The 25,346-nt window shown below is 59.2% G+C and overlaps 1 protein-coding gene across 1 annotated transcript in view; it reads right to left on the bottom strand.

Annotated features, from left to right (window-relative positions):
* Window positions 1–295: 295 nt before the first annotated feature.
* CYP46A1 (cytochrome P450 family 46 subfamily A member 1) overlaps window positions 296–25,346 on the bottom strand; it is a 36,897-nt gene continuing 11,846 nt past the window's right edge. Inside the window, exons 4-15 of the mRNA XM_051835209.2 lie at window positions 19,519–19,592; window positions 18,985–19,071; window positions 14,505–14,643; window positions 13,271–13,381; window positions 9,658–9,808; window positions 9,509–9,571; window positions 8,562–8,634; window positions 6,769–6,853; window positions 6,095–6,205; window positions 3,499–3,587; window positions 1,722–1,788; window positions 296–981 (exon numbers count right to left, since the gene is read on the bottom strand). Of these exons, the coding sequence (XP_051691169.1) occupies window positions 811–981; window positions 1,722–1,788; window positions 3,499–3,587; window positions 6,095–6,205; window positions 6,769–6,853; window positions 8,562–8,634; window positions 9,509–9,571; window positions 9,658–9,808; window positions 13,271–13,381; window positions 14,505–14,643; window positions 18,985–19,071; window positions 19,519–19,592 (1,221 nt within the window). The 3' untranslated portion in view covers window positions 296–810. The remainder of the gene's footprint in view (window positions 982–1,721; window positions 1,789–3,498; window positions 3,588–6,094; window positions 6,206–6,768; window positions 6,854–8,561; window positions 8,635–9,508; window positions 9,572–9,657; window positions 9,809–13,270; window positions 13,382–14,504; window positions 14,644–18,984; window positions 19,072–19,518; window positions 19,593–25,346) is intronic.

The raw sequence follows: 25,346 nt of genomic DNA, 5'->3' as shown, positions 1-25,346 counted from the left end.
TGGACCTCGAGGCCACGCCCACCCAGTACCCACCGAGGCCCCGGGCAGGAAGGGGTGGTCTCTCCCGCCCACCACCCACTGTGGGGGTGGCAGGCCCCGTCGGCCAGCTGCAGGAGGCCGGGTCTGGGAGCTCAGCTCCAAGTGCGCCCCGAGGTGCCCAGCCCCCACCCTGTCACTCACCTGCAGCCCAAGCACACCCAGCACCCGGAGCTGCGCCAGGCTTCAGGGGAGCCCCAGCATCTCCCCCTCCTGCAGGTGAACAGACGGAGGCGCGTGCACCGCGGCGGGTCATGCATGCAGTCAACACGTGTTTATTGAGCATCGGCTCTGTGCTAGCCCCTGGGTGAGCACAGGAGGCTCAGAGAGGAATCACAAGCAGACCCTGTCCTGCAGGCGCTCATGGCCCGCAGGGCAGCCGGTCACTCACGATACAGTGTGGTCAGTGTGGTGTTAGAGGTAGCACAGGTGACCGAGGGAGCACAGAGGAGGGGCCCCTGGCCCGGCTGGGGGTAGCAGGGAGGGCTTCCTGGTGGAGGTGACACCCGAAGGGCTTTAGAGGGTGAGCAAGAATTAGGTTGCCTTGTCTGAGGGAGTGTGCTAGGCAAAGGTCAGAGGTGACAGCAGCTGGGAGTCAGGCAGAACCCGTCCAGGAAGAACCAAGGATTCAGCAGGCGATGGGGACGAGAGCAGGCGGCTGGCAGAGGCCGGCAGGGAGCCAGCGTGGGGGGTGCTGGGCAGGGTGGTGGGCAGGTGGTGTTGTGGGCAGCAGAGGAGGGCGGAGGAGTCCGGTCCAGTCCTGCCCGGAGCCCCTCAGCAGGGCGGGGGCGGGGGCGTGGGCTGCCAGCGCCGGGGCCGCAGGGTGCAGAGCACGGGGTCCAGCGGCTTGAGCGTGGCCTGCTCCTGCAGCCCGAAGCGCTGCCCCGGCACCAGGCGGAACTCCAGCCGCTGCAGCAGCTTGGCCATCACCACCTTCACCTCCATCTGGGAGCGGGCAGGGGGAGGGAGGAGAGAGCAGGGCGGGGGTGAGGGAGGAAAGAGCAGGGTGGGGGTGAGGGAGGAGCAGTGCTGGGGGGGGTGAGGAAGGAACAGAGTGGGGGGCGGGGATGAGGGAGGAGCAGAGCTGGGGGGTGAGGGAGGAGCAGTGCTAGGGGTGGGGGTGAGGGAGGAGCAGAGCTGGGGGGGTGAGGGAGGAGCAGTGCTGGGGGGTGAGGGAGGAGCAGTGCTGGGGGCGGGGGTGAGGGAGGAGCAGTGCTGGGGGGGTGAGGGAGGAGCAGTGCTGGGGGGGTGAGAGAGGAGCAGTGCTGGGGGGGTGAGGGAGGAGCAGGGGGTGGGGGTGAGGGAGGAGCAGAGCAGGGTGGGTGAGGGAGGAGCAGTGCTGGGGGGGTGAGTGAGGAGCAGAGCTGGGGGGTGAGGGAGGAGCAGAGCTGGGGGATGAGGGAGGAGCAGAGCAGGGTGGGTGAGGGAGGAGCAGTGCTGGGGGGGTGAGTGAGGAGCAGAGCTGGGGGGTGAGGGAGGAGCAGTGCTGGGGGCGGGGGTGAGGGAGGAGCAGTGCTTGGGGGGTGAGTGAGGAGCAGAGCTGGGGGGTGAGGGAGGAGCAGTGCTGGGGGCGGGGGTGAGGGAGGAGCAGTGCTGGGGGGTGAGGGAGAAGCAGTGCTGGGGGGGGTGAGCAGCCAGCGCCGGGCCCCTTCCCCTCCCCGTCTGGCCCGCGTTCCCCCTCCTACCTGAGCAAACTGCTGCCCGATGCAGGAGCGGTGGCCCAGGGAGAAGGGGAAGTAGGTGAAGCGGGGCCTGCAGGAGGGAGCCCGGGAACGGGAGACGGTGAGGACGCGGCCGGCAGAGGCCATCGCCAGCTGACTGCTCCTCCCGAGCCGCCCTGCAGGAGCTGCCTCCCCCGTTCACACGGCACCCGCATCCCCACCTCACACAGCACCGCATCCCATCTCACACAGCACCCATATCCCCACCTCACACAGCACCGCATCCCATCTCACACGGCACCCGTATCCCCACTTCACACAGCACCCGTATCCCCACCTCACACGGCACCACATCCCATCTCATACGGCACCCGCATCCCCACCTCACACAGCACCCATATCCCCACCTCACACAGCACCCATATCCCCACCTCACACAGCACCCATATCCCCACCTCACACAGCACCCACATCCCACCTCACACAGCACCCATATCCCCACCTCACACGGCACCACATCCCATCTCATACGGCACCCGCATCCCCACCTCACACAGCACCCATATCCCCACCTCACACAGCACCCATATCCCCACCTCACACAGCACCCATATCCCCACCTCACACAGCACCCACATCCCACCTCACACAGCACCCATATCCCCACCTCACACAGCACCGCATCCCACCTCACACAGCACCCATATCCCCACCTCACACAGCACCGCATCCCACCTCACACAGCACCCATATCCCCACCTCACACAGCACCGCATCCCACCTCACACAGCACCCGTATCCCCACCTCACACAGCACCCCGTCCCATCTCACACGGCACCCATATCCCCACCTCACACAGCACCACATCCCACCTCACACGGCACCCACGTCCCATCTCACACGGCACCCGCGTCCCATATCACACGGCACCCGCGTCCCATATCACACAGCACCCATATCCCACCTCACACGGCACCCGCGTCCCATATCACACAGCACCCATATCCCACCTCACACGGCACCCGCGTCCCATCTCACACGGCACCCGCGTCCCATCTCACACGGCACCCGCATCCCACCTCACACGGCACCCGCATCCCACCTCACACGGCACCCGCGTCCCATCTCACACGGCACCCGCATCCCATCTCACACGGCACCCATATCCCACCTCACACGGCACCCGCATCCCACCTCACACGGCACCCGCGTCCCATCTCACACGGCACCCGCATCCCATCTCACACGGCACCCGCATCCCATCTCACACGGCACCCATATCCCACCTCACACGGCACCCGCATCCCACCTCACACGGCACCCGCGTCCCATCTCACACGGCACCCGCATCCCATCTCACACGGCACCCGCGTCCCATCTCACACATCACCCGCGTCCCATCTCACACGGCACCCACATCCCCAGTTCACAAGTCGAGGGACTGAGGCTCAGCGAGGCACAGCGGCTCGCCCCAGGTCATCCGTCCCTTGTGCCCGGTTCTGGGCAGAGCCTGGTCTGGACTCAGGGACCTGTCGCTGGGGCCCAGCCCTCCCCACCGCTGCTTGGGTGCAGGGGCGGCCCACGGGACTCCCCTTCCCCAGATAGGAACCTCGAGGCTTCCCGGATGAAGAGCAAATCCCAGTGCTGCCACCTGAGCAAGTCACTGAGCCCCTCTGAGCTGGCTTCTCCCACATGCCGGGGGTGGGGGAGCTAGACCCCACGCGGCCCTCAGGCCCGGGGCCGCTGTGACTGTCCTCCTCCCACCAGGCCCACTCGCAGACGGCTCCAGGAGGGACTTACTTGGGTGCTCCGGGGCTGAAGCGGTCAGGGTTGAAGGTCAGCGGGTCCTCAAAGTATGTGTCCATGCGCCCCATGACATAGGTGCTGAACTGCGGGCAGAGGAGCCGCATGCCTCTGGCCCCGAGGCTGGTGCCCCTCTGCCTCCTGATCCCCACAGCCAGCCCAGGGCGTGGCTCGGAGCAGAGTGCCCCTATCTCTCCACCACCCCCTTAGTGGGGAGTGGGATTCCACTGCCCCTGGGAAAACAGCCCAGCTAGGTGTGCTACAGTTGTCCCATTTCACAGATGAGGGAGCCGAGGCCCAGAAGGCCCTGGGCAAACAAGCAGCCACGCCGAGCTGCAGACTCAGGTGTGACCCTGTCCAGGCCCCAGGAGCTGCTGCTACTCTGGCTTCAGTGGGAATCGGGGAGGGAGCCCCACACATCGGTCTCCACGTGTGAGATAAAATGGGTCCTGTGACGGGCTGGGGAGTGTCCCCCCAAGTCCATACGTGGGAGTCTATCTGGGGAGAGGGCCTTTGCAGAGGTCACTGGGAGGGGTCCTAATCCAGGATGACTGGGGTCATTCTGAGAGAAAGAGAGAAAGAGAGCAAGCGAGCGGGACACAGACACGTGTGGCAAAGTCCACGTGAACACAAGGCAGGCAGGCAGCTTCTGCACACCTGGCGGAGAGGCCACAGGAGCAACCAGCCCTGCTGGACCTTGGCCGCGGCCTCCTGACCTCCAGGACCGTGAGAAAATACACTTCCGTTGCTCCTCACTGCAGCCAGGGCAGATCCCTACCTCACAGCCACAGACAAAACCAGTTCCAGGCGCACACAAAGCTCTGCACAGCACTGAGAAAAGACGGACAACCCCGAAGGGGAAACGGGGCCATGGAGGGCGTCCAGCTCATGAGGAACTGGGAAAGTGCGGATCAAGACCACAGGTATCACGTGTGCCCCTACGTGGGGAAAGCTTATGGAAAATGCACATTATGAAAAACTATGTACAGATTTCATTTTTTCTTTTAATTTCATTTTCCATGAACTTTAAAATAATGGTTATTTATTTGAAAGGCAGAGACAGACAGAGATCTTCCATCTACTGATGTACACCACAAATGCCCGCAACAGCCAGGGCCGGACCAGGCTGAACCCAGGAGCCTGGGACTCCATCCGGGTCTCCCATGTGGGTGGCAGGGGCCCCCACGCACCTCAGCCATGGCTGCTGCCTCCCAGGGTGCACATGGGCAGGAAGCTGGAACCGGAAGTGGAGCTGGGATGTGAACCCAGGACCTCCAACGTGGGATGCAGGCCCTGTGCCACGCCCCCACTCTTCCATAAACTTTTTGAAATACCCTCGTGTCTGGTAGGCAAAACATAAGAAATTGGACCCAATAAAGTGTGGGGGAGGATGAGGAGCAACAGGCTCTCCTGAGTCACTGGTGGGCGCCCACGTTGGCACAGCCTCTTCGGAAGACAGCTTGGCCTTGGTTTGTGAAACTGAACGCTTGTGTGTCCTACAGGCCGGCTCTCCCGCTCCCGGGAAGGCACCCGGCAGAGGTGTGTGCTCCTCGTGCCGGGACAGCAACCAGCCAGAGACCAGCCCCCGAACTGATGAGCCCGGGCAGACCACCGGGCAGCCCCGACAGGGAGGGGAGGCGGCTACAGAACGCTGGGGGCACCACCCCAACCTCAGCAGTCACCGCGCTGACTCAAAACGCCGGCACCCCACACCAGCGCCAGTAGAAGTCCCGGCTGCTGCACTTCCCATCCAGCTCCCTGCTTGGGAAAGCAGCGGAAGACGGCCCACGTGGGAGACCTGGGTGGAGGTATAGGCTCCTGGCATCAGCCAGGCCCAGCCCTAGCGGCTGCAGTCACTTGGGGAGTGAATCCGAGGATGGAAGATCTCTCTCTCTCTCTCTGTCTCTTCCTTTCAAACAAATAAATAAATAAATCTCTTAAAAAAAAAGAAAAAGCAAGTCTGATACATCACTTTCTGGGTATACACACACACACACACACACACACACAGAGCGAGAGTGAGAGCAAGAGCGAGAGAGAGAGAGGGAGAGGGAGAGAGAGAGAGGCCAGGGAATGGCAAAGCTTAAAACTCAGGGAGGCGACTACTTCAGGAGCAGAGGGAGGGCAGCCTGCCTTGGGGGGGGGGGGGCGTAGGGAGGTGGTTAGGCCTTTGTGGATGCCTGTGTGGGCGGGTCCACAGACAGAAAAGGAAAGGAAGCGACAAGTAATGGGGGGGGGTGGGGGCAGGAGCGGAGGCTGTGGGAGGAGGGACTGGAACAGAGAAAGAATCAGGGCCAGTGTGGGTCAGGCATGACCCGGCACAGCCCAGCTCTGCCCTTGCCTGCTGTGTGACCCCAGCAGAAGCGCCCGGGGCCCCTGAACCTCGGCGTCCTCAGCTGTAGACGGACGGGCTGCCCTCCTGCAGGAACTGCACGCTGGGCAGCGTGAAGCAGAGGGCCTCCAGGGTCACAGAGCCAGCAAAGGGGAGGGCGCAGGGAGGCCCCCGGATGTCCCCGAGCTCAGTGGTCAGCCCCGGACTGGCCACCCTGGAGCAGGCAGCCAGCCCATTGAGGGTCCCCAGACCCCCACGCACCAGGAGCGGGGTGTTGCCGGGGACTCTGACCCCGTCGATCAGGGTCTCCTCCTCCAGCAGGCGGAAGGTGCCCCAGGCAGGCGGGTACAGCCGCAGCGACTCCTTGAGGACCTAGAGAGGCCGGGCGGAGATCTCAGGAGAAGTCAGGGACCGCAGACAGCCTGGGGTGGCCCAGCTGAACGTGCACCCACAGCGGGACTGGGTCCCAGAGCCCCGCCATCAGCCTCACTGTCATGTCCAACTCTTTGGGTGACAGATGGAGAAGCTGAGACCCCGAGGGAGAAGGAGTTGTGCAGAGCCTCTGTGGCAGGGCTGGGACAGGGGCCAGGGCTCCCAGCGACTCAGGGGACCACAGGCAAGAGGGTCCCTTTGTGCTTTGTCACTAGGGAGGGTCCACCGGGCCTGACTCCATGGGGGAGCCCAGGCCCAGCTGGGAAGCACAAATGCAGCCCATGCACCCCCAGCTGGCCTCCTCCCTGGCTGCGTGTTGGCTCTGCCCGGGAGGCCCTGGCCTCTGCTACTCTGGGGCGGCATGGGCCTTGGGTGTCCGCAGTCCCCCAGCGCAGCTCAGCTGCTGCCCTTTGAGTGCCACGGGGCTCGGGGAGCTGGGGGTCCCAGGTCGGAGTCAAAGGACTGCCTCCCCCCCAGCCCACCGCTTCTCTCCCACCCCACACCTGGGACAAGTACTGCAGCCTCCCCAGGTCCTCACAGTCCAGGTGCCTCTTCGAACCAACGACCTCGTCCACCTCGGCCTGCAGCCTGTCGGGTAAGACGGGGTCAAGTTCATTCCAACAAGACTTTCCCCTCCATTTGTTGTAAGAAGTGGAGACGGGGAGAGGGGCTCGGGGAGAGGGGCTTGGGGTTCCCCAGCTGAAGACGCTGCCTGCTCCACGGTGAAAGACACCCGGCCCGGCCTCCTCCAAACACAAGGCCCGGCAAGAGGGACGAGTGTGCCGGCGGCCCTGAAACACCGCCCTTTGTGTCTGACGCTTGGGGCACGCAGCAGAGCCATGCGTGGAGGTGCCTGCTGTGGCTATCCACAGCGGCCACAGCTGGAGACAGCAGCGCGAGGCAAAGCTCGTGGGTGAGCGAACCGTTTAGGTGACGATGCCAGGCAGCGGTGCCAGCGCGCCTGGCCACTTCACCCCCAGTGGGACGGCTGCCCTCAGCAGACCACAGCGAGGGTGGCCGAGCTTGCACCTGGCGGCTAGCTGACGCGAGGCAGCTGCTGTGGGAAGCAGCAGGTGCAGCCCGGCACTGGACATGGCAAGGCCAAAAGCCCCCCAAAGGAGTGGACAGCAGAGACTCAGAGACAAGTGTGCACGAACGGCAGCATTTCCGGGGCCCAGAAGGTGGAAGTGTGCGTGGACGGCTGGACAGAAGGGCAAAAGCACAGTGGGCCACGCTCCTACGGAAAAGGCGGCAGTCTGACACGGGCGCCAACAGGCGGGCGCCTCGCGGACGCAGCGCTGAGTGGAACGAGCCAGGCACGGAGGGCCAGTCCCGTGTCGCTCCACCCGCCTGAGGCGCCTGGAACAGGAGCTGCACGGAGAATGGTGGCCCCCAGGGGCTGGGGCACAGGGGCTGCAGCTTGAGGCTGGGGAGGGGACGGGTGTCCTGGAGGGGAGGGCGCCACGGGGAGCCACACCGAGGAGGTGCTTCCCGTCACCCCGCGCATGGACGCGGGATCAGAACACGCATCCCGTGCCCTGTGCCTCTCAGACAGCTTTAAGAATGATGTATTGGGTAGCCACCGCAGCAGCGGGGGCAGGGCTGCCATCGAGTTCACGGTGGAGCCTCGCGTGCTGCCTTGGGGTCTCCATGGCGGCTTTGCTTTTGTGAGCATCCTGCCTTGTTGGGTTTTTAGTGACCTGCCTGTCACGGTGATGTGGGTTTGATATTCTCAAACAGCCTTTCGCCTTCACCCCCAGTGCCCGTTGCAACCCACCCGGTGGTCAGGCCCACCCAAGCCTGTGGGCCCTGCCTTGGTCCATCTCTGTTCCACCCCTGGAGGAGCCCAGTGCAAATGCCCTCACCCCAGGGTCACCCCCTTGTCCGGCCCACCCAACACCCGCAATGCCCGGCACTGCTGCTGGGGTTCTGGTCCCTGCTCAGCGCCAGCCCGGGCCAGGAACTGCGTACCCTGGGCAGAGGGCACAGGCCACGGTTCCTACATTCCTGGAGTGTGTGGGCCCAGGAAGGAACATGTGCCCTTGGGTGCTGAGGCACTAGGGCAGGAGGCCAGGGAGGGGGAGGGGGAGGAGAAGAGGGGGACGGGAGAGGGAGGGCTTGCGGGAAGTTCTCTCTCCAGGAGAGATGCAGGGAGAAGGTTCCAGAGGAACAAAGGCCTGGGGTGATGGGAAACAGGACACGCTGGGGGGCCTCAGCCACAGGAGGTGGGGCTGGTGGCCCTGGGAGTGAGACACCAGCCAAAGTCCTTGGCCAGCCTGGAGGGCGGCCCACATACCTGGCCACGATGTCGGGCTGGCGAGACAGCTCCATCACTGTGAACGCCAAGTGGTTGGCAGAGGTCTCGTGGCCTGCGGGAAAGGAGGACAGGAACTGCCCCACATGACCCTGGGCCCCTAGGGCAGTGCCGGCCCCACCGTGCAGCCCTGCCCCAGCCAGCTGAGCTGGGGGGGAGGTGGTCTGTCCACCGGCGTATCCCCGAGCCAGCTGGGACAGTCAAGGCGTCACCTCGTGCTCCCAGCTTCGCATCCTCACAGCCCCTCCCCCACCCATCCTGGAGCCTCACCTGGAGAGTTGCCCCCCCCACTTCCCAAAGGCAACTCTGCCATACAGCAGGAAGGGCGGGGCCCAAGGTCCGTGTCCTCCCTGCCCCCAGGTCTGAGCAGGGCGAGCCCAGATGGGGTCAGGACCCACTGAGCTCCCGCAGGACCAGGCAGCTCCGAGCTGGCCTGGGAGCGGGGGGCTGCAGTCGGGGTGACATGAATGGGCTCTGAAGGGGTCACTGGCTGACCAGGCAAGGAGCCGGGGCACCTGCTCATGCACCAGCGTGTCTGCAAGGGAGGACAGCAGCAGGCAGGCGGAAGCCCAGTCTAGGACCCAGCTGTGCGTCCCGAGTGGTGGCACAGCCGTGTCCTCCCAGGCAAATGGAGAGAGAGGCACAGCCAGCATCATGCCCCCAGCGCCCTGCGGGGGTGCCTCTGAGGGCCTGGGGTGCGGAGGCGACAGCTGCAGGGCGCCTGTGCCTCCTGTCCCACAGCGTGGAGGCCAAGGCCCTTCGTTTGGCCATGACCTCTGTCCTGGGCGGGGAACGGCGCCCACCGTCCCGCCCCAACCCTGAGCATCTCTCCAAGTCTCCTGGGGACTCTGCGTAGGCCGCCCCCACCCACCCCGTCCCCTTCCCCGGCCCCCCCCCCCCCCGCCCCGGCCACCGCCAGAGATACGCACCAGCAATGAAGAACGTGACGAAGTTGTCCAGCAGAACCTCGTCGTCCTGGGCTCCCTCCTCGGCTGAAAGACAGGAGAGGCTCAGCGCCCGTGCAGGCCCGGCGAGACCCACGTGCGGGCAGGGCGCTGGCGCCCCCCAGGGCCCTCACCCTTGAGGATCTGGGTGAGGATGTCGGCCGGGACGTTCTCGCCTCTCTTCAGGGCTTCCTGGCGCCGCTGGACCCAGTCCTTGCCCACCTGGCGCAGCAGGCGGATGCTCGCCCGGATCTCACGGAGCTGCTTCCTCCTCCCTGGCAGGAACTAAAGGAGGGTCCGGCTGCACGCACATGCACATGCACACGCGCACACACACACACACATGCACACACGTGCATGCATGCACACACACACACACACGCACGCATACACACGCACGCACGTGCACACATACACACGCACGCACGTGCACACACATGCACACACGCGCATACACGCGCACATGCACACATGTGCATGTACACACACATATACACATGCACACACGCATACACACATGCACACACACATACACACGCATGCACACACACGCATGCACGTGCACACACACATGCAAACACACGCACACATGCACGCACATACACACACGCATGCACCTACACATGCACACGCACACACACGTTGCCCCTGCCCACCACCCCAGAGGACCGGCAAGCCGGGAGGTCGGAAGAAGGTGGGGAAATTCCAGAAAACGCAGAGCAGCCGGGGAGACCGCGGTGATGGCCTCGCTTCCCCTCCTACCAAACCCCTGCCAGGCGGGGAAAAGAGGCCTTAACCGGCCAGGGGCACCGGGAAACCAGAGGGGGCCCCAAAGACGCCTGAACACGGCCAGGGGCACCGGGAAAGAGAGGGGGCCCCAAAGGTGGGAGGCCATTGGGAGGAAGTGAAGGGGAACTGACCGCTCAAAAGGTGGGCGGGCCTTGGAGGCTGCAGGCTCAGAAGCCGAAGTCAGGGAGCAGGAGTCTCAGGTACCACCCTTTCCTTCCCTTCCTTCTTCATCCCTGGTGTGGGGAGCAACTCGGACTAGACTAAGTTACTGGAATTAAGACTTATTCTATGCATCTGCTCTCCCACAATATGGTGCTGAGAAGGGAGAAACAGCTTCTACACAGCTGCCTCCAGTTCAACCAATAAACTGTAGGATCTGCTCCTGATTGGAGGAGAGCAGCGTACTCGGCGTGTGGGCAGCCGAGTTGGGATTGGCGGAAGAGGACTATAAAGGAGGAGAGAGACAACATGCACCAGGAACATCTAAGGGGAACATCTATCTGAATAACACCTGTGCAGCCCCCGAGAGAGCCGGCCGGCGGTGTGCCGCTCCCCCGCGGAAGTGGGGAAGGTGGCAGGGGGAACCGCCCTTCCACAGAGGTGGAAGGGATGGTAGCCAACCCGGGAAGAACCAGCAGCAAACCCGGGGAGGGCCGAGCAGACGAAAGAACAACGCAGGGTCCTGTGTCATTCCTCCACGAAGACGGGGAGCGACATAATGGTGCCATGACTCGGATAGGAAACCTAGGAGGGAAGAAACGGGAAGAAGTGGGAAAATACTGGAGAGAGAGACTAGCAAAGAGCCTAGGGAAAAGCCGGACGAAAAAGGTGCCGGAAAAAGCTATTGAAAGCCTAGGCATAGACTCGGATACGGACTACAGGGGGAAGCTGGGAGAAATCTCTAAGGTCGAAAGCGAAAGTGAAAGCTAGAACAAACAGACTCGGATATGGACTGTGGGGAGAGGCCAGGAGAAATGAGGAAGGAATATTGTTGGAAGAAAACTTAGGGAAACATACCGGGTAGAGAAAAATGTTAGGGAAATTGAAGCCGCGGGGGGCAGGCCGAGGCGGAGACGTAAGCCAGCTTGGAATTCTTTAAGTCAGCCCCAGGGGCAAAAGGCGAAAATCTGGAACCAGAGGCAGAGACGTGGGCCGCCAGGTTGGAATCCGTCAGATTAGCCCGGGGAGCAAAGGACGGGAAGCCAGACCGAAAGGCGCAGACGCGTGAGCTAGGTTGAATTCACCAGGTTAGCCCGGGGAACTTAGATTGAATACCAGTGGCGGAAACGTGAGCTATGCTGTGTGACTCGCGGAAGCCGCTGCGTGCAGAGAGAGCACGGGGCGTGAATAGATAGGGAACGTGGGGCTAGCGCGAGGCCGTGGTGCAGGCGCGAAGGGGCGCGGAGACCGCGGAGTGCGCGCGCGAAGCCGGGAAGCTGCGCAGATGAGAGAAGCGCGGGCTGAAGCGGCTCAGAGCTGGGAAGCCGCCGAGAAGCAGCCTCGGGGCGGGCGCCGGGAAGCCGCAGGGATAAGAGAAACAGAAATTTAGAAGTAAAATGAGAAATAGGAATGCTGGAAGATAGAAGTAAAATGGGAGAGATAGGAATGCCCGGAGATAGAGAAATAGAGAAAAATAAGGCCTCCCCTCAACATGGCAATGAGAGAGCTTGGATTCGGTCTGCCTGATTAGGGAGGTGGTGAGCACCTGCAGGCGGCTAGCAGCTTATGCGCCGCAGGTCACCGAAGACAGGCACAAATTAACATCAATAAGTCTCCCCATAATACCGCAATGAGAAGGCTTGGATTCGGTCTGCCTGATTAGTAAGGCGATAAGCACCAGCAGGCAGCTCGACCAGAGTATGAGCTGCAGGTCACCAAAGATAGGCACGAATCAACACCAATAAGTCTCCCCACAATACGGCAATGAGAAGGCTTGGATTCGGTTTGCCTGATTGGTAGGGCTTGTAAGCACCTGCAGACAGTTCTAGCAGAGCATCAGCGCCTAAAAAACCTCCTCACAACATGGCAAAGAGAGGACCCGGATTCGGTTTGCCTGACTGATAGGGCTTGTAAGCACCTGTGGGCAACTCTAGCAAGCAGAGCAGAGTGTGTGCCGCGGGGCACCGAAGACAGGCACGTATCAACACCAAAAATAAAAAGAAAGGGGGATCTGTGGGGAGCAACTCAGACTAGACTAAGTTACTAGAATTAAGACTTATTCTATGCATCTGCTCTCCCACAATATGGCGCTGAGAAGGGAGTAACAACTTCTACGCAGCTGCCTCCAGTTCAACCAATAAACTGTAGGACCTGCTCCTGATTGGAGGAGAGCAGCGTACTCGGCGTGTGGGCAGCCGAGTTGGGATTGGCGGAAGAGGACTATAAAGGAGGAGAGAGACAACATGCACCAGGAACATCTAAGGGGAACATCTATCTGAACAACACCTGTGCAGCCCCCGAGAGAGCCGGCTGGCGGTGTGCCGCTCCCCCGCGGAAGTGGGGAATGTGGCAGGGGGAACCGCCCTTCCACGGAGGTGGAAGGGATGGTAGCCAACCCGGGAAGAACCAGCAGCAAACCCGGGGAGGGCCGAGCAGACGAAAGAACAACGCAGGGTCCTGTGTCGTTCCTCCACGAAGAGGGGGAGCGACACCCTGGAACGTGGAAGTGATAGCTGGAGCTGCCACAGCCATCTCATGACAACGAGGTGCTGCGTCGAGGACAGGGGGGTAGAGAGACGAGGATCCAAGAATGTCTGACCTCGTGGGGGCACCACAGCCATGTTAGATTGCCTGCCTTGGGGGTCATTTAAGGTGAGGAGCTCCTACGTGGGCTTGGAGCCCCTAACTGGAGGTGCTGCCTGCATGTCCTGGTTCGGAAGTCACTTGAAACCCACTCTGAAACACACGTGGAGGGAGGTGCTTCAGCCAAGGGGGCGTGGGCGCCGGGGCAGGCGGTACCTTCGCCAGAGTGTCGCGGGATGCGCTGATGCCCTCCAGCATGACCTTCACCGCCTGCGACAGGGGCTTCTGCGCGCCCAGCAGCATGCTGGTCTCCATCCCAAAAGCTGCCTGGGGAGAGAGGGGGCGTGGTCAGGATGGGGGCGGGGGACCCGTAGCCAGGGCAGAGCTCACGGCTCAGCCGTGTGCCAGGCACCCTCCACTCCTCCCCGCGGCCCCGCGTAACCACCCCCACAGGAGGCAGCACAACCCTGGACCAGACACACGGCCCCTCCCCACCCATCCCCGACAGACACACGGCCCCTCCCCACCCATCCCTGGACCGCACACCGCCCCTCCTCGCCCATCCCTGACAGACACACGGCCCCCCTCACCCATCCCCGACAGACACACTGCCCCTCCTCACCCATCCCCGACAGACACATGGCCCCTCCTCGCCCATCCCTGGACCACACACCGCCCCTCCTCACCCATCCCCGACAGACACACGGCCCCCTCCTCACCCATCCCCCACAGACACACGGCCCCCCTCACCCATCCCCGACAGACACACGGCCCCCCTCGCCCATCCCCGACAGACACACGGCCCCCCTCGCCCATCCCCGACAGACACACGGCCCCCCTCGCCCATCCCCGACAGACACACGGCCCCCCTCACCCATCCCCGACAGACACACCGCCCCCTCCTCACCCATCCCCGACAGACACACGGCCCCTCCTCACCCATCCCTGACAGACACACGGCCCCTCCTCACCCATCCCTGGACCACACACAGACCCCTCCTCACCCATCCCTGACAGACACACGGCCCCTCCTCACCCATCCCCGACAGACACACGGCCCCTCTTCACCCATCCCTGGACCACACACAGACCCCTCCTCACCCATCCCTGACAGACGCACGGCCCCTCCTCACCCAGCTTCGTGGGGAACTGCTAGGACAACAGGGACGTGACGACCCCACCCCCCGACTGCCTCTGCATGGAGCTTGGGTTATCTGGGCCCTGCTGAGGCTGCTGGGGTGCAGGGCGGGAGGTGGGCTGGGGCAGGGCCTCTGAATCCAGCTCCAGAGGTGAGCTGTGGCCCCAGTCTCGCGCTAGGTTGTTCTGAATATTCCAGGGGACGCCATCTAGGAAAAGCGCAGGAAACACGGCCCAGCGCACTGCCCCGCAGAGGAGGGCAAGGGAGGGGAAGACGGGAGAGGCGCCCTGGCCCCGCGGCCGCCCGCGTCACCTTGGCCAGGATGTCGATGGTGGTGCAGGTCAGCATGTCCTGCATGGACACGGGGGTCTGCCCGTCGGCCTTGGCTTCCAGGATCTCCACCAGCTGCTCCGCCTTCTCGTTGAATGTTTCCATCAGGCTGACCAGTGAGCTGGGGGGACAGCACAGGCGTCAAGGCGCTGGGGCCCAGCTGGGAGCATGGGCTGCCCACACCCTCCCTCTGTGCAGGGACAGGGCTGTGCACAGTGCATGTGTTCTGGGGCTGGGGGCCCTCTCCTGGCCTCTCTGACCTGCCCTTGGGGTCACTGTCGCTGAACCAATCGCCTGCCCCAGGACTGGATGCTGTCCCTTGCCCTGTCTAAGGCGTCCCACAGGGTCTGTGGCCAGAGCAGTATAGAAACCTAAAGCTTCCTGGAGTCCTTGAGGGGGCTACCATGTCCCCTCCCCTCCAACTCCCGGTGGAAATGAGTCCGAGACCCAGAGGTGCGGAAGGATGCACTCCAAACGCACAAAAGTGGCTGCCCGAGGGAGTGGGGGTGGGAGGCTGCCACCTGTCCCTTAAGTATTTCTGAATTTCCCCAAGACAGAGCACTGCTTGTGTCCTGGACAGGAACTTGTATGAGTCTGAGTGAAGGCTACGTGGGCATTCCTTGTCCTAGCCGCAATCTTGAAACTTAGCAGGAAACTTGAAATTATTTCCGACTGGAAAGGGGAAAATGGGAGAAAAGAAACCAGAACAAGGACATTTTAAAACTAGGAAATAAAACCTAGCTCTGGCCCTGGCCTCCTCGGGCTTGCTGCCTCCCAGCCCCCACCCCCTGCCAGCCGCCCAGCTCTGCGCTCCAGCCCAGGGCTTGCTGATGTCGGCTCGGCCCCCGCAGGGCTGTGGCACACCCCCTCCTTCCCTTTCCCCTCCCCCAGGCCCTTGGCGCCTGGAGGACACTCAGACGCCACTTCCCAGGCAATTTCTCTCTCCCTCTTGTTTAAGAGATTTATTTTATTTTATTTATTTGAAAGTTACACAGAGAGAGAAGGAGAGACAGAGAGAGAGGTCTTCCATCCGCTGGTTCACTCCCCAGTTGGCTGCAACGGCCGGAGCTGCGCCGATCTGCGCCGATCTGAAGCTGGGAGCCAGGAGCTGGGTCTCCCACGCGGGTGCAGGAGCTCAACACTTGGGCCATCTTCTACTGCTTTCCCAGGCCACAGCAGAGAGCTGGATTGGAAGTGGAGCACCCGGGACTCCAACCGGCGCCCATATGGGATGCCGGCACTGCAGGCCAGCCCCGGCACTTTCTCTTGAGTCCCGGGTGGGCCAATAAAACTGTCCCCTCAGCACCCGGGCCTTTTCCTCACACAGTGTCCAAACGTGTGATTATTTGCAGGGCCATTTGTTGCTGTCTCCTTATCTTCCGTCCGCTGTGTGGGTAGCGTATGGCTGGTTACCATACCAACACCAAATCCCTCGCAGCTACTGTAGGCACCAGGGGTTGAGCCGGAGGGTTCAGGGCAGAGCAACACCAGCTCCCTCGTCTTCCAGGGAGAGGATCGGAATCGCGCTCTTTCGGTAAAAGTGAAATCTAGGAGAGCAGCGACCGGCAATTTCCTCTCACAATTTGGTTAAAATGCCGTGTGGCTAAAACGCACCAGCCGTGCCTAGTTTTCTTCATGAGTGAGTTAGGACCGGCCAAGCCTCCATGACGCAACCATAAACACAGCCGTGTTCCAAAGCTGCTCACACGGAACTCTGAATTTGGCACTTACAAGAAAACGGTTGTCCCTAGACGACCGCGTTACTGGGGACGACTGTGACGACAGCGTAATGAGGCGAGCAGACATAGCAGCACGGAACCTACACCTGAGAACGGCTCAGACGAGAACCGGCGAGTTACACGTCTCACCACGCTTACAAATCAAAATAAAAACATCTGTGGAAGCCCTGAACAAACTGGGAGCGCGTTCCAGACGTGCGTGCTGCAGAGGGTTTGCCCAGGCGACGTGTGCCTGTGCGGGGGCCACCGTCTGGTAGAATCTGTGTCTTCCAATAACCACGGCTCCCCGAGGGCAGGGGCACCCCACACACGGCCGTGGCTGGCTCTTGGCACCAGGAGCATCTGTTAGAAAAATCCCTCTCTCTAGTCTGTTCCCGTTTCTGGCAACTCTCCTGCAAGACTGAAACTATTCCAATTCAGTCTTGCAATCATTCGTTGTGGGGTGCCTGGTCCAAGGTGGGGTGCAGGAGACAGGGACAGGTGCCTCTCTGGTCTAGTGAGGGAGGCACTGTGGGGGGAGTGACAGAGGCCATGCCGGAGGCAAGGGCTCAGCCTCGCAGGGGACATCTTAGCTGGGTATCAGAGGAGGAACAAGGATGGGGGGGGCACTGAGTCGGGGGGAATGGCACAGGCAAAGGCAGAGATGCCAGTGTTCCAGAGGCTGGGGGGCTGGAGGGGCCAGACGGGTGTGGGCAGGATCTGACCTTCCTTTGAGATGACAAGGAGCCATGGGAGGGGAGTGGCCTGGTCAGATCTGACTTCAAGCAAGTTCTTTCCAGACCAGAGGCCGCAGGGAGAGTTCAGAGGAGTCCCCCAGAGATTCCTGGAGGCCCAGGCAAGGCCAGCACTGTCCCCAGCTGATCCGACCCCTGGAGGAGGGCCTGTGGCGTCGCCGGTGGCCCAAGGCACAGCCTGACCTGATCCATGCAGAGGTGCAGACTGCAAACCCTGCCTGTGGTCTGGACGGTGTGAAGGTCAAGGAGAGGTCAAGGGCAGGCTGGGATTTTTCTGGGATGAAGGAGGCTCAGAGGGGAGGCCGTGAAAGACAGCGCCAGAGGCTGGATGGGCTCTCAGGCCAGGGAAACCCAGCCACGAGGACACAAATGACAGGATCGGAGCATGAGTGGTGGAGTCGAGGACAGTGCAGTGTCCCTCATGTTGATAACTGAGCTGCGGTCACGTAGCAGCGTCCCCAGGAAACATGTATTTAAAGTGAGGGGGCGCTAACCTATTCCCTAGGGGTTTTCAAAAATATGCATTCTAGAGGCCGGCACTGTGGCATAGAGGATTAAGCCTCTGCACTGTTGGCATCCCATGTAGGCACCGGTTCAAGTCCCAGCTGCTCCATTTCTGATCTGGCTCTCTGCTGGTGTGCCTGGGAAAGCAACAGAGGATGGCCCAAGCGCTTGGGCATTCATGTGGGAGACCCTGAGGGGGCTCCTGGTTCCTGGCTTCGGATCAACCCAGCTCCGGCCATTGAGGCCATCTTAGGAAGTGAGCCAGCAGATGGACGATCTCTCTCGCACTCTCTCACTCTCGCTCTCTCTTTCCTTCTCTATATCTCTGCCTTTCAAATAAATAAATAAATCTTTAAAAATATGCATTCTATAAAAATATGTGAATATGTGTAGATGCACACGTGGAAGGAACGGCAAACACACACCAAGGGGAAGAAGAAATAGAGCAGGACATGGTGAAGTGAATTTGCGTGAAAGGCACACAGGGTCCCTCACAGGATCCTGGAAAGTTCTCCATGAACTTGAAGTCATATTCAGGCAGGAGATGGCTTCTTCAAGACGTCAAATATGGAGGCAGCGGATGACCCAGCAGCCCCCTAGCAGGGAAGCACGACACTCACGTGCGAGTGCTCACAACAGCGCTGCCTGCACGGCCGAGGTGGAGACCACCCCCCTGTCCATGCGTGGGCGCCCAGGCACACGGTGCAGAGGGCATGGCCAGAAGGAGGACGGAGACCCCCACACAGGGTCTCGGCGACAGGCTGCCATGTGAAGCAGCCAGGCACAGGCCATGTATCATGTGGGTCTGTGCACAGGAAGAATCCAGGACAGGAAAAGCCAATGAGACAGAACACAGATTGGTGGTGGCCAGGGGCAGAGAGCTTTGGTCAGAAACCGGGGAATGACAGGTTCGGGGACGATGCAGGGACGGTCCTACTCGTGGCCTGCAGGCCACCCCAGGTGGCAGCTGGGAGGTGGGGGTGGAGGGCTCGCTGCCAATAAAAGAGGAACTAAAAACTAAGACATCGGCACAGGTGCTCTGCACAGTGGCCTGGGCTGCTGCTTGGGATGCTACAACCCATCTCAGAGCACCAGGCTGGAGGGCCAACTATGCGGCGTCCAACGGAACTTCTGGCTAACGTAACCCCGGGAGGCTGCAGTGACGGCCCAAGTGCTTGGGCCCCTGCCGCCCATGTGGGAGGCCTAGATGGAGTATTAGCCTGGCTACAGTGGGTGAGTGAACCAGAGGATGGAAGATCTCTTTTCATCTGTCTCTGTCTCTCTGCCTTTCAAATAAAATGAAATAAGTAATTTTTTAAATAACGAAATATCACCAAAAACTAAAAAGTGAAATGAATAACATGGGAAGCCCAGAGAAGTGGTGAGGCTTGAGCAGGGGTGGGCTCTTGGGCGACAGGGGCCTCTCTCGGCCTGGCCTGGCGCCGACCCCCCCACACTCCCTCCGGCGCATGTGGCCACACTCACCTGCGACTGAAGGCCAGCTCTATGACACGCCGCTGCTTGTGCCAGCGTTCGTAGTCGCACTCCGACACCAAGCCCTGGCCAAACAGCCTGCGGGAGAGAGAGATGTGACACAAGCGGGGGGCGGGGCTGCGCTTGGTGGGGACGGGGGTGTCCTGGAAGTTGGTGGGGTGGCAGTCACACCACACTGTGACTGTGTTCAGTGCCACTGGATTGGACAATCTAAAGCAGCGGAGACGGTGAGTGTTCTGTGAATTTCATGAACAAGCAGCTAAGAAAGAAATGGAGGTTGTGGGCCCCAACCTCAGGGACCCCATTTACCTACCTGCCACCCAGGGGTGGGCAGGGGAAGGAAGTGCCAGTTGAACATGACCATGGGGCCCCTGCTCCCAGGGCACCTGCCACGTGCTGGCCACCCCCCCTCCACCCTGCTGCCCCGTGCTGCCCCGGCACCCTGGAGCCTACGCCCTCTGCTGGCAGCTAAGGCTCCCCCGCCCCCCCCCCCCCCAGTGCCACCCCACCCCCTCCACTCCTCACCTCTCTCCAAACACAGTCTGGATGGCGCGGTACATCTTGGAGTCCTTGTTGTACTTGGTTGACATCAGGAATTTCTAAACATCCCCAGAAACCCCACGTGAGCTCGTGCCCCGTGGGAGGCGGCAGACACACCCACCATCAGCCCCAGTGTGAGCTCCTCACAGGATGGGAAGGCTCTGTCCTCAGGGGGGACAGAGAAAGGGGGAGCTCTGAGGGGCCGGGTGGCTTCCCCCCACACGCACAGCTGGAGGGCAGCCCCCCACTGCAGTGCCCTCCTAAGGCAGGCACGTGCCGTTCTGAGACCAGAGCAGGGAGCCCCAACAGCTGGGAGGAAGGGCTCCGGGACACAGACACCTTGGGGGCCAGGGGGACTTCATGGAGGAAGGGGCCACTTGCTCCCCGCAAGCTGCATGGTGGCAGTGGCCCAGTGGCCATCAGCCTGTGTTGCGCTGTCGGCCAGCCTGGGTTTGGATCCAGACTCTGCGTCCCCCTCCTCCTCAGGCCGACTCCGTGCTGGTGGGTGACTCAGCTCCCCCGGCCCTCACTGTCTCACCTGGCAGGGTCGGGGATAAGACAAGCGCCTGCCTGCCCCGAGGCCGAGGACTCGACTAGTCCCACGTGAGAAGCGCTGAGAACCGTGCCTGGCACGCAGCAGGGGTTCAACAAATGGCAGCTGCATGAGCACCTGCAGCCTGCTCTGTGCAGAGTCCACCCCGAGCCCCGTGTGCTGCTCTTGATGTCCTCTTAGCTACAGATGAAGACACTGGGCTGCAGGGGCCTGCGCTGGGGTGCAGTGGGTCACGCTGCCATTGCGACGCCGGCATCCCGTATGGGCGCTGGTTTGAGTCCTGGCTGCTCCACTGCCAATCCAGCTCCCTGTGAATGTGCCTGGGAGAGCAGCGAAGGGTGGCCCAAGTCCTGGGCCCCTGCCACCCACGTGGGAGACCTGGATGAGGCTCCCGGCTCCCAGCTTCAGCCTGGCCCAGACCTGGCTGCTGTAGTCATTTGGGGAGTGAACCAGTGGATGGAAGATCCCTCTTTCTCTCTCTCTCTTTCTCTGTGTGTGTGTGTGTGTGTTCCTCTCCCTATATAATTCCACCTTTCAAATAAATAAGATAAATCTTAAAAAAAAAAAAAAAAAAAAAAAAAAAAAAAAAAAACTACAGGGCCGGCGCTGTGCCGTATCAGGCTAAGCCTCCGCCTGCAGCACCGGCGTCCCATATGGGTGAGAGTTCGAGTCCCGGCTGCTCCTCTTCCAATCCCACTCCTCACTAATGGCCTAAGCAGTAGAAGGTGGCCCAAGTGCTTGGGCCCCTGTACTAGCATTGGGGACCCAGAAGAAGCTCTTGTCTCCTGCCTTCAAATCAGCCCAGCTCTGGCTGTTGCAGCCATCTGGGGAGTGTGCCAGCAGATGGAAGACCTCTCTCTCTCTGTGTCTCCTCTCTCTCTCTCTAACTCTACCTCTCAAATAAATAAATAATCTTTTTAAAAACAATGAAAACAACCTCTGAGATTTAAAACTTGCCCAAGATCATGCACGTGCCACGTGGTGGACAGGAGACACGGGAGCGCGGGAGAGAGCCTGGGCTGAGGGGAGCACGGGCAGGACAGCAGGGGGCAGGGATGCCCTCCACGTCTCCGAGTTCACCCCACGAGCACTGGGAAGCAGGAAGGGGCTTGCTCGACTCTAACCCAACCCAGGGGCTGCCGGCGTCTGTGAGCTTAGCTCCGGGCATCTAATATCCAGCGTTTAGCTGAAAGAGATGCCCAGAGTGTCATGAGCCACATCCCAGGGACGACAACCCCACTCCCCAACACTGTCATTGTGAACCAAGCTCTGCCACTCCCCCTCTCCTGACATGAGCCAGACCAGGACAGTGAGTGCCCACCTACAAGACCCCTCTCAGACAACCCTGAGCAGTGCCGGGTCTCTGTGAGCCGCTACTACCGGGGCAGAGCAGCCCCACACAGGCTCCGGCCAGGCTGCCCCCCAGCCGGGTGTCCCAGGGCCAGGGGACCCAGAGATGTCCACTGGGCTAGGCTTTGGGACATGAAGGACACATGGAGAAGCAGCAGCACCCTGCCACTTCCTGTACACGCCCACACTGATGGCTGCCTCCTGCCATACACACCCAGAAAACTGGGCAAAATGTCTATTTTCAGACACCAGACAACAGGCAGTGCAGAACTGTGAACTTCAAAGGAAGAAAAAAAAGATGTGGCCCCTTTGACCTAGGATTACCCCAGATTTCTCCCCAGTGGTGATTCCAGGACAATGACACCAAGAAGAGACCTAAATACAACCCGGCAGCCTTGCCAAGTTGAATAGACAGAGATCAGAGTCCAGGCAGCCTGCGGAGGCTGTGGGTTGCAGGACAGAGCACAGGAGAGGAGCTGTGTGCAGGAATCTGCCTGGGGTCCTTGAAGTCGCCGGACAAACACCGATCTGTATACACACAGTGAAAACCCACGGGGCAGAAGCAAGGTTCTGAGAAAAGAGAATTCCTGGGTAAATTCACGGCTTACAGAGGCCAGGAATTATTCCAGCTCCTGCTGGCTGCAACAGACAAGCCTCACACACAGGGCTGTAGGCAGAGGCCCCAGGTGGACCACTCCTAAATAATGGGACAAGCCAGCTCCGGGGAAGGGGAGGAAAGTCTACCCCAGATCAAACCTACAGGAGCCTAAATCAAGCCCAGAAAGGATCAAACTGTCGTCTGTCAGAAATGAAATCCCACACTCTCCAAAGGAATAAAACAAAACCCAGTGTGTAAGATTGGCGCTGTCTACCATGCAACAGAAAACCAGGAGTCAGCGGCGGGCGTGGAGTGCAGCGGATCAGGCTGCCTCGCGCCGCATCAGAGCGCTGGTACGAAGGGCACCAGCTCCTCCGCTTCCAACCCAGCCGCCTGAGACGTAGCAGCTGGTGGCTCCCGTGTGTGGGTCTGCCTGCATATGGGAGACCCAGATGCAGCTCCGGGCTCCTGGCTTTGGCCAGGCCCAACCTCAGCTGTTGCAGGCATTTGGGGGAGTGAACCAGCAGACAGAAGATGTATCTCTCTCTCTCTCTCTCAAATATTTATTTGATATTTGAAAGGCAGAGTTACAGAGAGAGAGGAGAGACAGAGAGAGCTTCCATCTGCTGATTCACTCCCCAAAGGGCCACAACAACTGGGGTTAGGCCAGTCTGAAGCCAGGATCCAGGTCTTTCTGTGTGTGTGTGTGTGTGTGTGTGTGTCCCTCTCTCTCTCCATCACTCTGCCTTTCAAATAAATAAATATTTTTTAAAATTCACCAGACACACGACAAAAAAATCAGGAAGTCTGAGATAACAGAAATGACGACAGATTTATCAGACACAAACTTTAAGCACCTGTTAGAAGTATGTTCAAGGAACCCATATATCTAAGAAATTCAAAGAACCCCCAATCCAATAAACACAAACACACCAAGGCAGATCATATCTAAATTGCTGGAAATTATGACGGAGAGCAAATCTGAAAAGCAGACAGAGGAGCAGGTGCTGTCTGGGGCCCAGCGGGCTGAGCTGCCCCTCGGGATGCTGTGTCACCACCAGATTTGCTGGTTCAAGTCCCAGCTGCTCCCTACTTGCAACCCAGCTTCCTGTTAATGTGTCTGAGAGGGAGCAGGTGATGGCCCAAGTGCTTGGACTCCACCACTCATGCGGGAGACCCAGACAGAGTTTCTGGCTCCTGGCTTCAGCCTGGCCCGGCCCTGGCTGTTGGCAGACACGTAGTGAGTGAACCAGCAGATGGAAGATTTCTCTCTGCTCCTCCCTTTCAAATAAATAAATCTTTAAAAAAAAAAAAAGACACAGATGAAATGGCATAGTATTATTTGAAGATAGACTAATATAACCTAAGTTGACATTATAGGCCTTAGGCAACCGCTGAGAAAGAGATAATAAGCTGATAGTGGAGATAAAACAGAATACTAACACATACTTGATCCAAAAGAAGGCAGGAAAACAGAAACACAGATAAAAACAAACAGCAACATGGTGGAGTTAAACCCAGCTCTACCAGTAATCACATGAAATGGAAGTGACGTAAGCACTCTAGCTAAAAGCAGAGATTGTCACGTCATATAAAACAACGAGACCCAAACACATGTTATCTTTCAGAAATATCGTTAAATATAAACCCCAGAGAAGTTAAAAGTAAAATGACAGAAAAGGGAACACAGGCGACACCACGCACAAGAAAACCAGAAGGACATTCCCAAGAATAAAGACAGACAGTCTTGAGGTTAAAGGTCAACTCATCATGAAGACATAGCAATCCTTTCTGTGTACATACGGAATAACAGACATGAAGAACAGACAAGCAAATGGGTAAGAAGCCAAAACAGAAAAACACATCCCTGACTCGGTTAGAGAATCTGATACTCCCGTCCCGGTCATCGCTGGAACGAGCAGACGGAACCTTAGCAAGGATTCAGAAGATTTGAAGACCACTGTCAACTAACTCACCTAACCAGCATTTCTGAGGCGCTCTGGTCAACAGTATAGAAAATACAGTATTTCTGATTTTGAACGTTCACCAAGCTGGGTCATAGGCTAGGCCACAGAACAAGTCTCAGTTTAGAAGGATTGAAACTATGGTGAGTATTTTCTCTGGCCCTACAGAATGAAGGCAGAAATCAGTAACAGAGGATTTCTGGAATATCCAATAATATTTAGAAATTGAATAACATACATTTAAATGAGCAGTGATTCAAAGTAAAGAATCACAAGGAAAGTCAGAAAATTTTTGAACTGAGTGAAAAACAAAAATGTATAAAAGTTTGTGGGGGCTGGCGTTGTGGCGCAGTGGGTTAAAGCCCTGGCCTGCAGTGCCAGCATCCCATATGGGCACTGGTTTGAGTCCTGGCTGCTCCACTTCTGATCCAGCTCTCTGCTATGGCCTGGGAAAGCAGTAGAAGATGGCACAAGTCCTTGGGCCCTTGAACCCACATGGGAGACCTGGAGGAAGCTCCTGGCTCCTGGCTTCAGATCAGCTCAGTTCCGGCCCTTGCGGGCATTCGGGAACCAGCAGATGGAAGACCTCTTTCTCTGTCTCTACCTCTTTCTGTAACACTGTCTTTCAAATAAATAAAAATAAATCTTTTAAAAAAAATAAATAAATAATAAAAGATTAAATTTGTGGCAAATTTGTGTTACAGCAGTGCTTAGAGGTAGAGGCATACTTATAAATGCTTACATTAGAAAAGAAAAAAGGTCTAAAATGAATTATCTGAAATCCTATCTTAAAAATTAGAACAAGAACAAATTAAACCCAAAGTAAGTAAAGGAAACAAATAATAAAGACCAGAAATCAATAAATTAGAAAATGGACAAACAACAGAGAAAACCAATAAAACCAAAAGCCAGCTCTCTGAAAAGATGGATAAAACTGATAAATGTCTTTGCAAGACTGATCAAAAAATTATAAAGGTGGCCAAGTGACCATCCTCAGAACAGGGGCGGGCATCACTACCGGTCCTACAGGCATCAAAAAGATAACAAGAAAATGTTATCAACAACTTCATTCTGATCCTTTAACCAATTTACAGTAAGTGGACAAACCCTTCCTGGAAAGACACAAAGCAGCCGACCCAAGAAACACGTAGGAGTGGCCTTGGCGTGGTGGCTAAGACGCTGCTTAGGGTGTCCACACCACACTGCAGTGTTTGATTCGCATCCTGGCTCTGCTTCCTGCTCCTGCCCACTCTGGGGCACAGCGGGGGACGGCTCAAGTTCTCCAGTCCCTGACACCCATGTGGGAGACGGAGGTTGAGTTTTAGGCTCCTGGCTTTGGCCTGGCCCA

Source organism: Oryctolagus cuniculus, chromosome 20 (genome assembly GCF_964237555.1).
Source record: "Oryctolagus cuniculus chromosome 20, mOryCun1.1, whole genome shotgun sequence".
Classification (NCBI taxonomy): domain Eukaryota; kingdom Metazoa; phylum Chordata; class Mammalia; order Lagomorpha; family Leporidae; genus Oryctolagus; species Oryctolagus cuniculus.
This window is presented reverse-complemented; position numbering and strand designations above follow the sequence as displayed.